The sequence below is a fragment of the Chanodichthys erythropterus genome, chromosome 19, assembly GCF_024489055.1.
Source record: "Chanodichthys erythropterus isolate Z2021 chromosome 19, ASM2448905v1, whole genome shotgun sequence".
NCBI classification, from domain to species: Eukaryota; Metazoa; Chordata; class Actinopteri; order Cypriniformes; family Xenocyprididae; genus Chanodichthys; species Chanodichthys erythropterus.
Genome location: NC_090239.1, coordinates 1294901 through 1313878, shown reverse-complemented (window position 1 = coordinate 1313878; position 18978 = coordinate 1294901). Strand labels below are relative to the sequence as shown.

The 18978-nt window shown below is 35.6% G+C and overlaps 1 protein-coding gene across 1 annotated transcript in view; it reads right to left on the bottom strand.

Moving 5' to 3' along the window:
- Positions 1 to 14915, bottom strand: part of fmn2b (formin 2b) — a 57546-nt gene extending 42631 nt beyond the window's left edge. Inside the window, exons 1-5 of the mRNA XM_067369393.1 lie at positions 13202 to 14915; positions 6349 to 6512; positions 1861 to 1999; positions 1533 to 1550; positions 1021 to 1082 (exon numbers count right to left, since the gene is read on the bottom strand). Of these exons, the coding sequence (XP_067225494.1) occupies positions 1021 to 1082; positions 1533 to 1550; positions 1861 to 1999; positions 6349 to 6512; positions 13202 to 14915 (2097 nt within the window). The remainder of the gene's footprint in view (positions 1 to 1020; positions 1083 to 1532; positions 1551 to 1860; positions 2000 to 6348; positions 6513 to 13201) is intronic.
- Between the last annotated feature and the right edge of the window lie 4063 nt (positions 14916 to 18978).

Genomic DNA, 18978 nt, shown 5'->3' with positions numbered 1-18978 from the left:
ATCACTGCTTTATGTTACGTTAAAAATAAAATTTGAAATGGACTGAAAGCATGATTACTGCTGGGTTTTTAGTGCAATCAGCTTGGTGAAATTAAAAATGCAATTCGGTGTTAATGGAGCATGACTGATGATCCAAAATATTCTAGGTTGACAATTAAAAAGAAAAACCGCAATAAACAAATAAAATATATTGTTTAAATTATTATTGCCTTTACTTTACAGTACATCAAAAAAAAAAAAAAAAGAAACCAAATACAACTCTATTTTGTAATATTCATTTAACAAGGAAGATTTGTCAACTTTAAGAGTAATGCACATGAATTTACAATGATTCATAAAAAATAAAATAAAAATGTGCCTCATTTCAGAGCACCACTGCACGCCACTGATATATAGATATATATAGATATAAATAATGAATTAATATAAATTAAATTGTTACTATATATAGTAATTAATAAATATTTATTTATATTAATATACTAATCTATCTATCTATCTATCTATCTATCTATCTATCTATCTCTACTATATCTATCTCTATCTCATATATATATATATATATATATATATATATTCATAATTGACTTATCATTGCACTTGCAAATTGTTGGTTTAACTGCTAATAAAAGCATACGCGGATAAAAATATTTGATCTTTTAGCTGTCTATAATCTTCCGGTGAACGTCTCATGGACTGAAGTGTGCAGTGATGCCGCCCTCTGCTGGTCGTCCACACTGAAGCGCACTCCTGTTGAGCTCATGACAGATGTTTATTTTCTATTTCTGAAATCAAACAAACTCTGGGAACTATTAAACATCCGTCCAGCAGCGAAGCATTCGAAATAAACAACACAATCAGACAAATTACTGATCAGCATCACGGCATGAATTAATCATGAGACAAGCTTGTCACGCAGCCGATCAATAAACCAGACCGACACACGTGTTGAAAAGACACTTTCTGCATCGGTCATGATGCTTCAACTTACATATTAATAAATACGAATAAAAGACACACCTGAATTTGCCGGATTTCTTCTTCCTGTTGTTTCTTCAGGTCTGAGACGACAGCCTGATGCTCTGAAACACACAAACATAAGAAACTCAGTATCTACAGTACTGTAAATATGAATATATAGTTGCGCATTTGTGAGAGAAATCTCAGTAAACTCACAACACATGCTTTAAAAAAATGATGGGCAGAAAAACAGACAAAACTCTGTCATGACGAAACTCCTTCAGTATGCAGAAAGTTATTAATTCTGTTACCCAGAGTCCTTCATAATCATCTGAATGATGCAAATATGATGGTTTTGGTGATGAGGACAGATGCTGATGATGGATGATGAATCGGTCCTGTGATTCACGCTTGTTGCTAGGCAACATTTGTAAACAAACAGCAGCAAGTGAGGAAAAATGACCTAAAATGACTTAATTTCTATTAAGTAAAATCCAGCCAATGACGAGGAGTAAGATGGGACGGTGTTAAACGACACACAGAAGTGGTACAGTCGTGACGGAGTTACTCACCCTCCGGCTCCTCGACCGCTGCAAGCGCAGAAGTGAGAAAAATAATCTAGTTTAGCTGGAACATTGTGAAATGACCTCAAATCCTGTTTCTGAATCTAAAAGACGGACATTCTGCTCTTCATGCATTTATTTAATAATTTAAAATATTACACATTTAAATAAGAGTTTTCACATTAAATTGAGATTGACAACTCGTCTTCCCGTCATGTTGAAGAAAGTGCTCCAGTGATGTCACTTCCTGTGTGTCACAACTTCATGGCATGATTTTAATTTAAATAAACCCATACAGGGTTGCACACAATAGATTATAGACTGTGTGTGTTCATACCTTCCTCTGTGTATTTGGGCTCCTCCCCCGGTCTGGTCAGGGGCCACAGGCTCTTCAGGTGTCCAGGTAAACGTCCCTCCAAGCGCTCCAGCGACGGAGGAGGCTGGCTCACTGCCGCCCATGTGTACAGCTGATCTTGCTGGAGAGAGAGAGATTATATTAATATATGATTATATGAACTTTTTGAAGCGTCGAAACTCTCGGATTTCATAAATATCTGAATTTGTGTTCTGAAGATGAATGAAGGTCTTACGGGTGTGGAACGACATGAGGGTGAGTAATAAATGAGATTATTTTCATTTTTGGGTGAACAAACCCTTTACTAGTCAAACTACAAACTCATGCATGCAGAACAGGAGGGCATTTCCCTGCATGTTAACACTCAAGAGTTCACGAGGAATGAGATGTGACTATGAATAATGATGCGGTTGTTCAGCGGAGTGAGATCAGAGGAGCTCGACACTCGTGAAGTGACTTTCACTGACTGATGCTCAGATCTTTGGAAACGCACATGAACAAACATCATCGCCGACAGGCCAGAATGAGCAACATGATCAGGTGTGGAACTGCTGCTCACTCTTGTGCTGACTGAGAATCATGGGAAATGCAGTTTTGCGAAAACCTGTCACATCATAAACCTTCTGAATCACTACTTTCTGGACAGGTTTATCACTTCATCAACGGAACAAAAAATATGAACGCAAAATGAAAAGTAAAGTCAACATTTTCTAATTTTACATGATCAATATTGCAAATAGGGCTAGACTGATTTTATTTTAACTGTGAACTGCACTGGAGAAGAGTTCAACTAAAACATTAACTGAAATAAAAAATAATAAATAAATAAATATATATATATATAATTTTTTTTTTTTTTTTGATAAACATTTGTGACCAAAAATTATTCAGACACTTTGACCTGAGCATGTTTTGCTTTAGTGTTTTCTGACATAATTAAGATTTTTTTTTTTTTGACAGTTAACTCTGAGATCTTGACATATTTTATTAGCATGTTTTTAAACTATAGTGAATAAACTGAATTAATGAAAGAAATGTTCAAGGTGTCTGAATAAATTTATTTTGGTTTGAATGTATATATACTGATTCTAAAACATTTAATGAAAAAAGTATATATATATATATATATATATATATATATATATATATATATATATATATATATATATATATATATATATATATATATATATATTTATATTTATATTTATTTAAAAAATAAAATAAATAAAAAAGGAACAAAATTAAAATATTGCTAATAAGGCTAGACTGCTTATATTTTAACTGAACTAAATTGAAAACATTAACCTAAAAAAATTTATTATTAATAAATATAATATTATTCTAATTTCTGATTCTAAACATTAACAGAACTTATTTTTTAAATTAAAACAAATATATATATATACACACACACAATCAGATTTGATATATAAAAATATTACTATATATGTATTATTTTTCATATATTTTCTATATATATATATATATATATATATTATATTATATTATATTATATTATATTATATATATATATATATATATATATATATATATATATATATATATATATATATATATATATATTTATTTATTATTTATATATATTTTTTTTAAATCGAGGTCATTTAGATTTATTTGTTCAACTTTAACCAAAAATTATAATTTTATATATATAAAATTATAATTTTTGGTTAAAGTTGAACAAATAAATCTAAATGACCTCGATTTAAAAAAAAAAAGAAAAAAAAAAGTAGTATATAACCAACAAAACCAAATAACATTTATATTATCTAAAACTTTTAAAAAAATACATTTGTTAATTTAAATAAATGTTTACTAAAAATTCTATATTTTTAAGTGAATGTTTATTTTATTTCCGTTAAACATATAATATTTTTAGTTTGAATAGTTAATACGTTTTTAATATTTTTAGATTTTCTGTACAAATATCAGTCAGTTGCCAAGGCAACATTTCAAATATTTTCTTTGCTTAAATTGAAGTACTTAAATTACTAAACTAAAACTGAAATAAAAACTAATTTCTCATTCTAAATTAAATTCTAATCTAAAGAAAAAAAGAATAAAACTGACAAACGCACAACAAAATTACCAAAACAAGGATTATAAAATTAAAAACTTGTTTAGAATGTAAAAAAAAAAAAAAAAAAAAAAAAAAAATACTAAAATAATACTGCAAAGTAGTCCACATGAACCAAACTGCACACAGAAGTTCAGAAAACCGACAAACCAACATCAGTCTCAAACTCTCAGATGCTGCCGATCCAGTTTCTGTCTCTATAAACGGATAATTAACTGGACCTGGACGAGTTCAAACACGCCGCTGCTGCTGCGACAGACAGACTGTGGGAGTCTGAGCCGGACCGTGTCCAGTTGTGTTTCTCCGTCCTCTCCATGACCCCTGACAACCTCCAGAACAGACCCGTCGGAGCAGAGGACGGGTGAGGACGAACCTGCCTCCATCCTCAACCTGCGCCGCTGCTCGTCGCCATGGCAACAAGCACACGTGCAGTGAACAACACGCATGCACTTCTCAGTCGCAGGTGCTTTCGGTTTCCATATTAAACCTCAGACGCATGACTCAGCTGAAACAAACGCGAGCTCTCCTGCTCTGTCTGCTGACGGTCCAAATCCGCAGCAGCGTCCGGGACATCCGCTCCCATCGCGGCTCGGCCCCGCGTCAACAAACATCATGCTTGAGCTGCACCGCTGACGATTCTGCAGTGAGATCAGGTTGCTTTATGACACAACAGCCTCTCGCTCGCTCCAGACACAGAGAGAGAGAGAGAGAGAGAGTGATGCAGTGGAGGAGAATAACAGAGTGACGCCACACTGTAGATGAGCCAATCAGAGAGCAGAAGCTGTAAATAAGTAATAAAAGTGCTGAACACACACTTTGGTCTCACTGGACGCAATCACACACACACACTCACTCTCTCTCACACAAACAACTGCATCACACCCTAAAATAAACACGCCGCTCCAGTGTAACCCGAATCAAATTCAGATCAAATTGCATTATTGTGAGAAAAATCCACTAAAGAAAGTCACATGGTTTAGAGCAACATCTGTCATCACAGCAGCCAGTGTCAGACTCCTGATCGCCAGCAGATGGCGCTCACTTTTTCACCTTCTTGGAAACCAAAAGATGATGCAGAGCCATTCCTGGTAAGAGCCAATCACAAAGAAGCAGATCACATGATGCCAACCAAAGCCAGTAAGAGAGGACAACAAAACTGCACATGTGGCCATTCATCACAGTGTGGTAATATTCCTGGTCTGGGTTTGATTTTAGGGACCTATGAAATCCGTTTTATTTTTTCCCAAATTCCGTTTTATTTATTTATTTATTTTATTTTATTTTTGACTCCATTTTAATGGTTAAATTAAATTTTAGTAATCAAAAAGCATGTCTAATTAATTGAAATAATGAATCTTGTCCAATTTACCAACAATTTATTAAAAGTTTAACAAAAAAAAAAAATTTTTTAGGGCCCTATGATATACGTTTTATTCTTTCTGTTTTCTGGATTCCATTTTAATGGTTTAATTAAATTTTTATAATCAAAAAGCATGTCTAATTGAATTCTTAAAGACAATATTTATTAATTAAAAAATATTTTTATGAAATGTTTTGTTTTTTCAGAAATTCTGTTGTGTATTTAAATTTTTCCGGCAATCAAACAAACGCATACCATTTAATTTATGTTTTAAATCATTAAATTAAACTTTTGTCAAACAATGTGCTGCACAACAGAGCTTTACTGTTAAAATTAAAAAAAGGAAGAAAAACTAAATATATTTAATAATTTATTATTAAATTAATTTATCTAAATTCTACTGTAATATGTTTCTGTCAAGTTAAATCAAACTTTTATTTTGACAGGTTGCCGAGAGCTTCGGGTTTCTCTGTGTTTATGATGGTAATTTTCTCAAACGAAGCGGTTAAATGCTGATGAAGTGACTTTCAGAGCAGCTCTGGAGATTAATTTTGTGTGAGATAAATTAAACCGCGCTTCCGCACACAAACATGCAGAATTCATATTTAAATAGTCTTTTTGTGGTTTAATATTCATGGACACTAGTCTATATCGCAATTTGATTTAAGTGTACTGACATGCTTTTAATTAATTCATCAAAAATTTGACAAATTCCATTTTTATGACTGGATTCCACGATTCTCTGCATCGCGGAAATCATAGGGCCCTAGTTTGATCTAAACCTCTAATCCAAAGATTTAAACTTAATGCAGACTTAGCCAATCAGAGCAGGGAAAGGCGGGGTTTAGAGAGACTGAATCCTTGATTGAACCGTTTCAGACACTGAGAGAAAAGAGCTGATGCTGCAGTGGATATTATGAGAAAATTGAAGTGTTTTTGACCTTGGATGAATGTAAACCACAGTTAGGAGATTTTAGGGGCAGTGAATGTGAAGTCTAACTGGACTCACGTCAAATTTGGGTGCGATCTGTCCGCTGCTGCCGCACGCCTCTCTGAAACAGTCGCTGAAGGGAAGCAGGAGACCCATGGCCAGGATCCTGGAGCAAATCTTCTCCGCCTCCTCCGGCTCGCTGGAATCCTGCTGCTGGAAAAACTTCTCCAGCAACGTCCGGCCTGCAGACACAGAAATCACCATTGACAAACAAGTCATTTTGTTCTTTGCAAACGTGTTGTCAAGCACATAAAAATGCTTTTTTTATTCCGTGGTAAAAACTAGCTTTCATCATATTCCTTTTATGCATTGAAAAAAAAAAAAAAAAAAAAGTAGACCGGGTAATGTGAAACTAATGACTGCATTTCAAAACCTAAACAACATATTCGGCTTTGAAACGAACAGCAATTTTAGTATATTTTAATTAGTTACAGAGAAATGAAGTGTGTGTGACAGTAATTTCTGCAGCGCGCACAAACTTCAGCTTGGTTTCTTGTGAATGAGTCACTGCTGCAGAGCTTCAGCTCTCAGTCTCCCTAAACCGAAAATATCAATGGAGTCACATGATCACTGCGAGCTCCTGCATCAAAGCACAGCACAATTCCATATTTGCATAAGATCCGGTCTAATCCTTCCAGCTCACTTTCATTTAGACGTGATGCAGCGGTGCTGGTCTGAAGGCAGTTTCTTTAGTCATAAAGACATGGAGGCTTGTTTCCTCCACAGAATAAGAGAAATGTTCATGCGATTCTGACTTTTCCTTGCAATTTATATCTAAACTCAATTGTGAGGGGGAAAAAAAAAATTATAAAGTTATATAAACTCAAAAAAAAAAAATCACAATTCTGAGAAAAAAAGTCAGAATTGCAGAGAAAATTGATATATACACATTTAATATATTTTACAATTCTGAAAAAAAATCTATAGGTCTATATCTATATCTAATAGAATGATGAAATAAAAGTCAGAATTGCAAGACAAAACATTTTCCATCCAAACTTGCAAATTTAATATTAACACATAGAATTCATGGTGTTTCCATCCAGCGTTTTTTTAATGCAATATCCCAAAATGCACAAAAATAGGTGGATGGAAACATGGCTGAGTTCAGAATTGCAAGGAAAATACATCTACATTTAATATATTTTACAATTGTGAGGAAAAAAAACACTAATATATTTCTGAATTCTTTGGAAAAAAAGTCAAAATTGCAAAATATAAACAACTGAAATAAAGTCAGAATTGCAAGACAAAAGCTGTTTCCATCCAAACTTGCGAATTTAACATTTTTAGAATTGATTGTGTATCCATCCGGTGTTTTTTTAAATGCAGTATCCTAAAATGCACATTAAAATAGGTGGATGGAAACATGGCTTAAGTCAGAATTGCGAGAAATAAACTTGGAATTGCAATAAAGTCAGAATTGCAAGACAAAAGCTGTTTCCATCCAAAGTTGCAAATTTAACTAACACATTTTCAGAATTTATGGCGTTTCCATCAAGTGATTATTAATGCGATATCTCAAAATGCACATGAAAAAAGGTAAAATCAGAATTGCGAGATTTAAACTTGCATTTGCTGGAAATAAAGTCAGAATTGCAGAGAAAATTATATCTACAGTTAAAATATTTTACAATTCTGAGAGAAAAAAAATCTATAGGCCTATATCTACTGTATATCTAATATATTTCAGAATTCTTAGAAAAAAAACTGTGAGATATAAAGTCAGTTGAAAAAGTCAGAATTGCAGAATTTTTTCCATCCAAAGTTGCGAATTTAATATTAACACTAAGAATTTATGGCATTTCCATCCAGCATGTTTTTAACACGATTTCCCAAAATGCACAAAAATAGCTGTGTAGAGTCAAAATTGCAAAATATAAACAACTGAAATAAAGAAATTGCAAGACAAGCGGTTTCCATCCAAACTTATAATTTAACACATTTTTAGAATTGATGGTGTATCCATCTGTTGTTTTTTTATTGCAATATCCCAAAATGCACATTAAAATAGGTGGATGGAAACACAGCAGAGTTCAGAATTGCGAGAAATAAACTTGGAATTGCAATAAAGTCAGAATTGCAAGACAAAAGCTGTGTTTCCACCCAAAGTTGCGAATTTAACTAACACATTTGCAGAATTTATGGCGTTTCCATCCAGCGATTATTAAAGTATTAAAAAAGGTGGATGGAAACATGGCTAAAATCAGAATTGTGAGGAAAATGTATACATCGACATTTAATATATTTTACAATTGTGAGAAAAAAAATGTTGGCGTTGCAATCCAGTGTTTTTTTAATGCGATATCTCAAAATGCACATACTCGGAATTGCAATAAAGTCAGAATTGAGAAGTCAATTACTTTTTTTTATTCCACTGCAGAAACAAGCTTCCAGAGACTGTGCCGTGTGCATAGAGACTCACACACCGACACTTCAAGTTTACAGGCCTGATTATCAACAGATCATTAACTTCATTAGCATGTCAATAAGATCAAAGATGAGCCTGCATTTAAACAGTGTCAGAGAGCCAAGATACAGTAAGGTGCATCATGGGCAATCAACACGCGTCTCTAGCATTTCAATATAAGATGTTGGAGTTCAGCACAAGAAAATACAGGAGCAACAGAAATCAGACACGGACTCACACTGGCGTCCTGCTCACGACTGACAAGCGTTTAGAGAGATTTGACACGGTGCGTTTAACCCGATCGACCGTGTGAGAACACAAAAGAGCAGCAAGAACGCGTCTAAAACCGGTTCTTATTCCAACAATCCAAACACTGGACCTAAACGATCCGAGCTTCTGCTGAATCTACAGCAAAACAAACAATGATGCTCTATGGTATTTTTATTAACCTATTAACTACAATAACTCCATATACTCCATGTGGTTCAAAAACAGCATGCAGTTTACTTTGGGTATGCTTTTTTAGGCATTTTAGGCACATTTTAAGAGGTTAAAAATGCTAAGGGGTTAATCTCATATAAAACTATGTTGTCAGTGTGTTACACATGAACTGATTTCTATGCCTTTATTTTGTTATTCAAATAGAAAAGGAGAATATTTCTTATCCTTTAATGCAGGCAAAAGCACACAGCAATGAATGGGTTAAACTCTAAATTCATAATCCAGAGCATGTTTTTGTCTTTAAACAACCCTAAATAACAGACTTCCTGTTGGACGGAGCTTATGAATTGCAGTTCGGAAGTTGTTCGGCTCGATGAGATCTATATGTGTACCAAGTTTCATACATATATGTACTAGTATGTTGCCAAGATATCAGTTTGCGTTCAAGGGGGCGCTGTAGAGCCCTATAGCCACGCCCATGTACCAGCTTTGGTGCGGATCTAATGGCTGAGGATTCAGACGTGTGCGCCAATTTTCAAGAGTTTGAGCATGTTAAGTACTGGAAAACACAAAAATACTTTCAAGCGGGTTCTTTTTTATTTTTAACAAACATCCATGGAACCATTAAAAGTCCTTCAGATTATTAAAATGTAAGAAAAAAATGGTTCTTTTAAGAACTGATCACTGAAATGTTCTTTGGAGAACCAAAAATGTTTTTTCTACAGCATCGCTGCGAAAACCCCCTTTTGGAAACGTTATTTTTAAAGGTGCCCTAGAATCAAAATTTGAATTTACCTCGGCATAGTTGAATAACAAGAGTTCAGTACATGGAAAAGACATACATTGAGTTTCAAACCCCATTGTTTCCTCCTCCTTATATAAATCTCATTTGTTTAAAAGACTTCTGGAAAACACGTGGATCTCAACATAACACCGACTGTTACGTAACAGTCGGGATCATTAATATGTATGACCCCAATATTTGCATATATGCCAGCCCATGTTCAAGGCATTAGACAAGGAAAGGCAGTATTAATGTCTGGATCTGTGCACAGACAAGGTAAGCCAGCAAGAACGACAGCGAAAAATGGCAGATGGAGCAATAATAACTGACATGATCCATGATATCATGATATTTTTAGTGATATTTGTAAATTGTCTTTCTGAATGTTTCGTTAACATGTTGCTAATGTACTGTTAAATGTGGTTAAAGTTACCATCGTTTCTTACTGTATTCACGGAGACAAGAGCTGTCGCTATTTTCACTTTTTAAACACTTGCAGTCTGTATAATTCATAAACACAACTTCATTCTTTATAAATCTCTCCAACAGTGTGTAATGTTAGCTTTAGCCATGGAGCGCAGCCTCAAACTCATACAGAATCAAACGTAAACATAAAAATAAATACTATATTCCCATAATTTGAAGCATGCGTACAGCATGCATGACGAACACCTTGTAAAGATCCATTTGAGGGTATATTAGCTGTGTGAACTTTGTAAATGCACTGTAATATAGTCGAGAGCTCGTGTGGCAGGGAGCAGGCGAATTAAAGGGGCGGCGCGCTGCCAAAATCAGTGTATAGTTAATGATGCCCCAAAATAGGCAGTTAAAAAAATTAATTAAAAAAAAATCTAATGGGTATTTTGAGCTGAAACTTCACAGACACATTCAGGAGACACCTTAGACATATTACATCTTGTGAAAAAGCATTCGTGGGCACCTTTAAGAGTATAGAATGATAATTGCAGAGTCACATGAAGGTCTGAAGCATTTATTTGCCCGCCGTTTCCCATCAATCCAGATCTTAGCAGTCAATACAGTCTAACATGGGCTTTGAACTACAGCAATCAGCTCTTGATCTGATTGGCTGAGAGCGAGCGAGTGATGTCACTAATGGACGAGAGTCCTCAGGGTCTGATCAGCACGATGCCATCTGCTCTAGTGTGTGTGTGTGTGTGGATCAGACGGGAAGAGCTGAAGAAGATATCCTGCTCTGAGAGGATGTTAAATAATGACATCACTGTATTGTAGTGAACTGAGCTGACTCTATTGTCTTCTGTAGGAGCAGAATTTAAATTTCTCTAAAGTTTGCATCATTGATTCTGATATTCTCCGGTTTGTTTCTGAATGTTCTGTTTATATGAACCCTGCAATCTGATTCACATGTTTGTTTACATGTGCATGACATCTATTCTGAAGATATTCAAGATTGATGCTTAAATTTGCACTTCATTATTTCAGAAAAACAAGACTTAATATCTGAAGCCATCTCACTTCTCCAGTAAATGCATCTTGATTTAAGAGTGTTTAGATATTTGTGCTGGAAAACAAGACAGAAATACAGGATCTGGGAATAAAAGTTCAGATGCAGGAGAGAGAGTCAGTGAGAGCGATTCATTCAGATCAGAGTTGTTTATCAGTCACTAAGACAAAGAGCTCTGCCAACACAACACTGACTGAAAGAGAGAATATATATTCACTCGACGGCCAAAACAACTGCTTCTCTTTCACTCGCTGCTTCATTCTCGAACTCCCTCCGTCACCGACTGTGGAAACTACAGACGAGCCAGATCCATCTGTCTCTCACATGCTTATTTTTGCTCTGTGCTGTTCTTGGTGTCAGTGTGTGACAATTTTCACTGCTTAGACACATGACATCATCTCCAGTCTCTCAATGCCGTCCCATAATGCCTCTCTACAGGACAGAGACTCTGAATAGGTGCTACATTTGAATTTGAACTTCACACATTCATACTTTATAGAACCATTTTTAATGGTCGTGTAGTATAAATGAGACGTCACTGTCATGTGACCTACAGTGTCACTTGTGTCGCTTCACCACCATAGTTATTTTTTTTTTTTAACTAACATTAAAGGGTTAGTTCACCCAAAAATGAAAATAATGTCATTAATTACTCACCCTCATGTCGTTCCTCACACGCAAGACCTTTGTTAATGGTCAGAACGCAGATATTTTTGATGAAATCCGATGGCTCAGTGAGGCCTGAGCAATGACATTTCCTCTCTCAAGATCCATTAATGTACTAAAAACATATTTAAATCAGTTCATGTGAATACAGTGGTTCAATATTAATATTATAAAGCGATGAGAACATTTTTGGTGCGCCAAAAAACAAAATAACGACTTATTTAGTGATGGCCGATTTCAAAACACTGCTTCAGGAAGCTTCGGAGCGTTATGGATCTTTTGTGTCGAATCATGATTCGGATCATGTGTCAAACTGCTGAAATCACGTGACTTTGGCGCTCCGAACCGCTGATTCGACACGCTGATTCATTATGCTCCGTTTGTTTTGAAATCGGCCATCACTAAATAAGTCGTTATTTTGTTTTTTTGGCGCACCAAAAATATTCTCATGGCTTTATAATATTAATACTGAACCACTGTACTCACATGAACTGATTTAAATATGTTTTTAGTACATTAATGGATCTTGAGAGAGGAAATGTCATTGCTCAGGCCTCACTGAGCCATCGGATTTCATCAAAAATATCTTAATTTGTGTTCTGAAGATGAACGAAGGTCTTACAGGTGTGGAACGACATGAGCGTGAGTAAAAATTTTTATTATTTTCATTTTTGAGTGAACTAACCCTTTGAAGCTTGACAAATAAAAGTTTATTGAATCTATAGATAAAATATAAAAAATGAACTGAAGAATAAGAAATTAATAATTAGCGTATTGCATATAATTCTGTAAGCTTTATAGGGTTAATGTTCCTAATATTTTCTAGTATAGATGCAAGAAATGGGAAGAATTTAGATGCAACAGAATATTCAGTGTGCAAACAAAAACCGCAACCATTTTTCCCTGTTCAAATCATCTTTTAGTCTTCATTTAATTTTAAAAAGCTCCTACAGTCTGAGAAATATTTTTTTTTTTAAAAGTACAAGGTTCCAAATTACTTTACAATAAATCATACATTAATCTCAACATTTACAATCAAAAGTTGCATTCGTTAACATTAATGCTAACAAACATGTCGCTGCCTCACCTGTGAAAACTTCCTGAAAGCTGCATGTCGACACCTGAGATGCAGACGCCCTCCGTGTGGCAGCGAGCGCCGCGCCGCCCTTCCTGAGCGTTCCCTCCGAGCCTCCGTACTCCAGATAGTCATCTGACCTGGCCGTTTTCGGAGGAAGGCTCCGAAGCTCCTCGGTCCAGTCGGCGGAGCGGCTGATGGGGTCGGTGATGCTGTAGGAGCGCTGCCGCTTGACCCGTCTCCTCTCGGCCCTGGCCTCGGGCCCTCGCCGCGTGAAGAGCGGGCTGTGAGACGGAGACGGCGCGGGCGAGCAGGAGGGCGAGCTCAGCTGTCGCGTGGTGGTTTTGATGTAGGACGTGCTGATTGGCGGATACGGCTTGACCGAGGACTTCAGCAGCCGCGTGGCCAGCGGGCTTTCCTGGTGCAAGAACGTCACGCTGCTCTTGCGCCGTTCGCTCACCTCCACGGCGCTCAGACATTCCGCTGACCCCGCCGAGAGCGTATCCGTGCTGGGAGCGTCCGGAGCCGAATCGTCCTCTTCCACGGCCTCCACTGCACTTTCAAAGGAAGCAGTGAGATCCGGGAAGCTGCACTCACTGGTTGTCTTGACAACCGCTGGAGGAGGAAGGGGGGCCTCAGGCTCTTTTGTGAGGGTACAAAGGCCCGCATCGGAGTCTCCATTCACAGCCGCCTCCTCCTCCTCCTCCTCCTCCTCCTCCTCCTCCTCCTCAGGGAGGTGCTCCGCACTAACATGCTCTTGTTTGGGAAAGGCTTCCAGCACTGTAAATTGCTCCGAGTCGGGGGTCGGAGTGTTTTTAGCGTCCCCGCCGTTGGTTTGTTTACAATCCTTCTCCCACGGCAGCTCGACGGCGGTGGTGAGCATCACTCCCTGCTTCATCCGGATGGCCTGCTGGATGTCAGCCAGCAAATCTTCCTGCTCGGCGGCAGAGTGGAAACTATACATATCCGCGTCGGATCCGGAGCTGCGGATCTTCTCCTCTTCCTCGGGGCCGTCGGTGGCGTCCAGCGTGGTCTGCCTGCTGACGGCCACCAGACGAGGCCTCTCGGTCTCCATGTCAGACTGTCCGAGCTCATCTCCGGAGAGATCCGGCGTCTTATTGCAGAGAGATGGAACGCTATCAAGTTCATCCAGCGCATCTTCTTTGGAGGCGCTCAGCAACCCTTTCGCTTTCAGGTTCTTGCGCTTCCGTATGTGAGGGAAAACGGAGGATCTGTCTGATTTGTTTTTCTTCTTCCCTCCCTCCCCCTTTCCGTGGGATTTCTTCCCTTTCTTTACACCCTCGTGAGCTCCATTCTCATCCACCGCGCCTCCTGCTTCCCCTCCACCGGAGCGCTTCAGCTTTCCGTCCTGGTTTCCCATGACGAGTGGCTCTCTCACGCCATGACTGCTGCGTTTGCGTCTGCGCGAGTGCCTCGACGACGTGCTTTCGCTCTCGGATGATGAGGAGGATGACGAGGAGAGCGGAGGGATGGAGGAGGAGGCTGTGACGAAAGAGAGATACAGCAGCTCGCTCTCGCTCTCATCCTCGGCTCTGTAGAAGGAGCCGGGCAGGGAGGGGCTGCGGCCCCGGGGGACATGCGCGTCTGCGAGCGGCTCCTCCCTCTGCATGCGGGGGAAGCTGTACTGCTGCCGTCTGCCCAGACTCAAGGCCTCCAGCAGCTTCTGCCTGAACCCGGGAACCTCCAGCATCTGCAGCGGCTGCATCGTCTCTCTCTCTCACACACTCCAGCTGCAGGGAAGACGAGACGAGCATCAATGCGATTCACTTTACACTCAGAAATATGAATGGTCAGAAAATAATTTTAACTCCATGCTGCAAACATTTAAACTCAGCTCAGCTCAGTCATTTATTGAAAATTATTGTTCTGATTGACAGCTGTATAAAAAGAGACTGAAAATAATGGTGGGAAATTAAACTAATTTATACACTGAAAAATCAAGTAGCTTAAAAAAAAAAAAACATTTTTATTGCAAACATTTAAACTAATGTCAATTCAGCCATTTAGAGAAAATAAAATAAATATTTTTATAGGATTGAAAAAAGTTGGTTTCAAGTCTCATTTTTAAACTTTTTAATTTAGTAGACTAAACATGTTATAAAAAGATTAAAAATGCTGTTTAAACATTTTTAAAGTTTAAAAATGCAGAATAATGTGAACGGACACTGACAAATAAACATTTTCCCCCACTTAAGCTTAAAAAAAAAAACATTTTTATTGCAAACATTTAAACTAATTTCAACATTTAGTGAAAATAAAATAAATGTTTTTATAGGATTGAAAAAAAAAAGTTTCAAGTCTCTAAAAACAGCATTTTTAAACATTAATATAATTACTAAACTCATGTTATAAAAAGTTTAAAAATGCTGTTTAAACATTTTCTAAAGTTTAATGAAAAAACTTTTCCCCCACTGAAGCTTAAAAAAGTTAATACAAATAAATTATTATTATTATTATTGACAGCTGTTTATAAGACAAGACTGATAATAATGGTGTGAACTGAAAACTAATTTACACTGAAAAATAAAGCAGCTGTTAATTTTTTTTTCCACTTAAGCTTAAAAAAAAACATTCCAATTAAAATAATTTCAACTCAGTCATTTAGTGAAAAGAATAAAAAAAAAGTGTTTTTATATGATTGAAAAAAGATCTGAAAACATCAGACTAAACTCTCATGATTATATGAAAATATATAAGTTTAAAATGCTGTTTAAACATTTTTGAAGTTTAAGAATGCAGAATAATGTGAACAGACACTGACAAATAAACATTTTTCCCCACTTAAGCTTAAAAAACAGTTAATAAATAAAAATAAATCTATTATTATTATTATTATTGACAGTAGCTTCAAACATTTACAAAATGAGACTGGAAAAAATGGTGGAAAATTAAAAACTAAGTTACACACTGAAAAGTTTATTTTATTTATTTTTTATTTTTTTTACTTAAGCTTAAAAAAAAACAATCTTACTGCCAATATTTAAACTAATTTCAGAAAATACGTTTTTATTGGATTAACAGCATTTTTAAACATTTGTATATAATCAGAGATTGAAAAGAATGATTTAGTTTTCCACCCAACTTAAGCTTAAAAAACAGTTAATAAATAAGTCTATTATTATTATTATTATTACTGACAGCAATTTCAAACAGTCATAAAATGAGACTGATAATAATGGTGTGAACTGAAAACTAATTTGCGCACTGAAAAATAAAGTAGAGAAGAATAAAAGCAGTTTCACAGTACTCATAATTATTCATTATTAGAAAATAATCCTCTCAATTGTTCATGTGGCAGCAGCAGTTTTTTTCCACTTAAGCTTAAAAAAATTCCAATTAAAATAATTTCAACTCAGTCACTTAATGAAAAGAAAAGAAACAGTTAATAATTAAAAATAAATCTATTATTATTGATAGTAGTTTCAAACATTTATAAAATGAGACTGAAAAAAATGGTGGGAAATTAAAAACTAATTTACTCACTGAAAATTATCATCATTATTTTTTTACTTAAGCTTTTTTTTTTTTTTTTTTTAATTCATCTTACCACAAACATTTAAACTAATTTAAACTAATTTCAGAAAATAAGTTTTTATAGGATTTACAGCATTTTTAAACTTTTTGTATATAATCAGAGACTGAAAAGAATAAGTTTAATCAACTTAAGCGTAAAAAACAGTTCATAAATAAAAATACATCTATTATTATTATTATTATTATATTACTGACAGCAATTTCAAACAGTCATAAAATTAGACTGATAATAATGTTGTGAACTGAAAACTCATTTACACTGAAAAATAAACCAGTGTTTAAATTTAAAGTGACAGAGACAAATGTTATCCTCCAACTTAAAGGGATAGTTCACCCAAAAATGAATCATCATTTACTCACCCTCAAATAAAAGGGAAGATAAATGTATATCTTGGCCACCATTGACTACAATAGTATTTTTTTCCTACTATGGAAGTCAATGGGGGCCGAGATCCGCTTGGTTACAAAACATTCTTCCAAATATCTTCCTTTGTGTTCAGGAAAACAAATACATACAGGTTTGGATCAACTTGAGGGGGAGTAAATGATGACAGAATTTTCATTTTTGGGTGTACTGTCCCTTTAAGCTTAAAAAAAAACGTTATTTAACGTTACAAGTATTTATCATAAGCATGTTTAGATAATTTTGTGGGAAACTGCTGTACTGTAATTCATTTTCTACTGCTAAATTAACATGCTTCAGTTCTGCTGCAATCAGAAATCAATTAGCGTTGTAAAAAAAAGACAATTTTACAGTCGTTTCCCGCCCATTTATTTTCTGTCCTTAGCAAATTGTTAACTCTAATTGTTAGTAAACTGATAAACTAATGTGAATCTGTATAGGGCGTTAAAATCTATTCAGTTTAAAACAAACTAAAATTGCTTCGATTCTGTTTCTTAATTTTAAAACAATCAACGAAAACCCACGTGACAAACCTGACTAACCAACAATACAAACAAACCTATTTATGCTATAACTCCAGTCAAACTTAATGAAAACGGAGAAAACTGTCGGTAACTGTGAACTTGTGTTTAAAACACCATATTTGTGTGTTTGTTTCATATTATACTCACTCATTAATCACTTCTGCTTATTTAATCCTCCGTCATGACCGTGTGTTTGTGTGTGTTCATCTTTCCCGCCGGCGGTTATAATGCGCGGCACCTGCGCGCGTGATTTCTGCGGCGACAGTGACACCCAGCGGTCAGTTACAGTAACTACATGCAGAACAGACTGAGGCAGTGAAGCTTGGTCATTAGTGGGATTTAATAAACCAGTGAAATCAAGTTTACACGAAGAAAGAAAAGTCAAAGTTGATCTGAATCAGGTTAAATAACCACAATAAATGAGTTTCACAATTAAAAGGCTAACAGAATAAGAGACTTTTATACTCAATATTTTTGTATTCATCAAAATAAATGTCAAAGGGATTGATGCTAAGATTCAATTAAATTTACTTTTTCTAGAATAATTTTGTTAACACTCCAACGATGTGTTTTTATTTTTTTATTGCATTTGTTTGTGTGTGGATAAATGTATTAAATATTTAGTACCTCATACAAAATATAACCACAAAAAAAAAAAAAAAAACACAGTTGGTTTTTATTAATCAAACATCTCAATATAGACAAAACTCATAAAACTTTGTACAACAGTTTATAATTTATCACTCCCAGTGCTACAGTAATCAATATAAAGATTAACAATCATCCTGAATAAAGAAACAGTGAACTAAGTGTTTCATAAAGTGTGTGTTTAACAATTTTAAGCTTTTGGATCATAATATGAGCTGAATTAACATCTCAGAGTCTTGCTATTTTGATTCCGCCCACTAGAGGGGAGTGTCGCTCTTCATTTGATTTTTTTGAGGTCTTTTATTTGTAAAATACTGTATCTCTTGACATCACTTCTGTTGCTGTTACAGCAGTATGTATACTACACATACAGTATTCAACATTGTTCGTGATCAAGGGATCTTTTACCCAAAACATGCTGAAAAAACAGGGCAATTGTTCAAAGGATTGTTCACGTGAGCAGCCAGCCGTTCAAATTCACTTTTTACCAAGAGGAAATCCCCATCATAGTTGATTTTTATAGACATTTACATGTTTATGAGGGCATATTATTTTCTAACCAACCATATAAAAACACACCATGTATTTATTAACTTTGCATTCAAAAACAATCTAAACTACATAATATGACAGAAACAGGCACTAAACTCCCATTCATC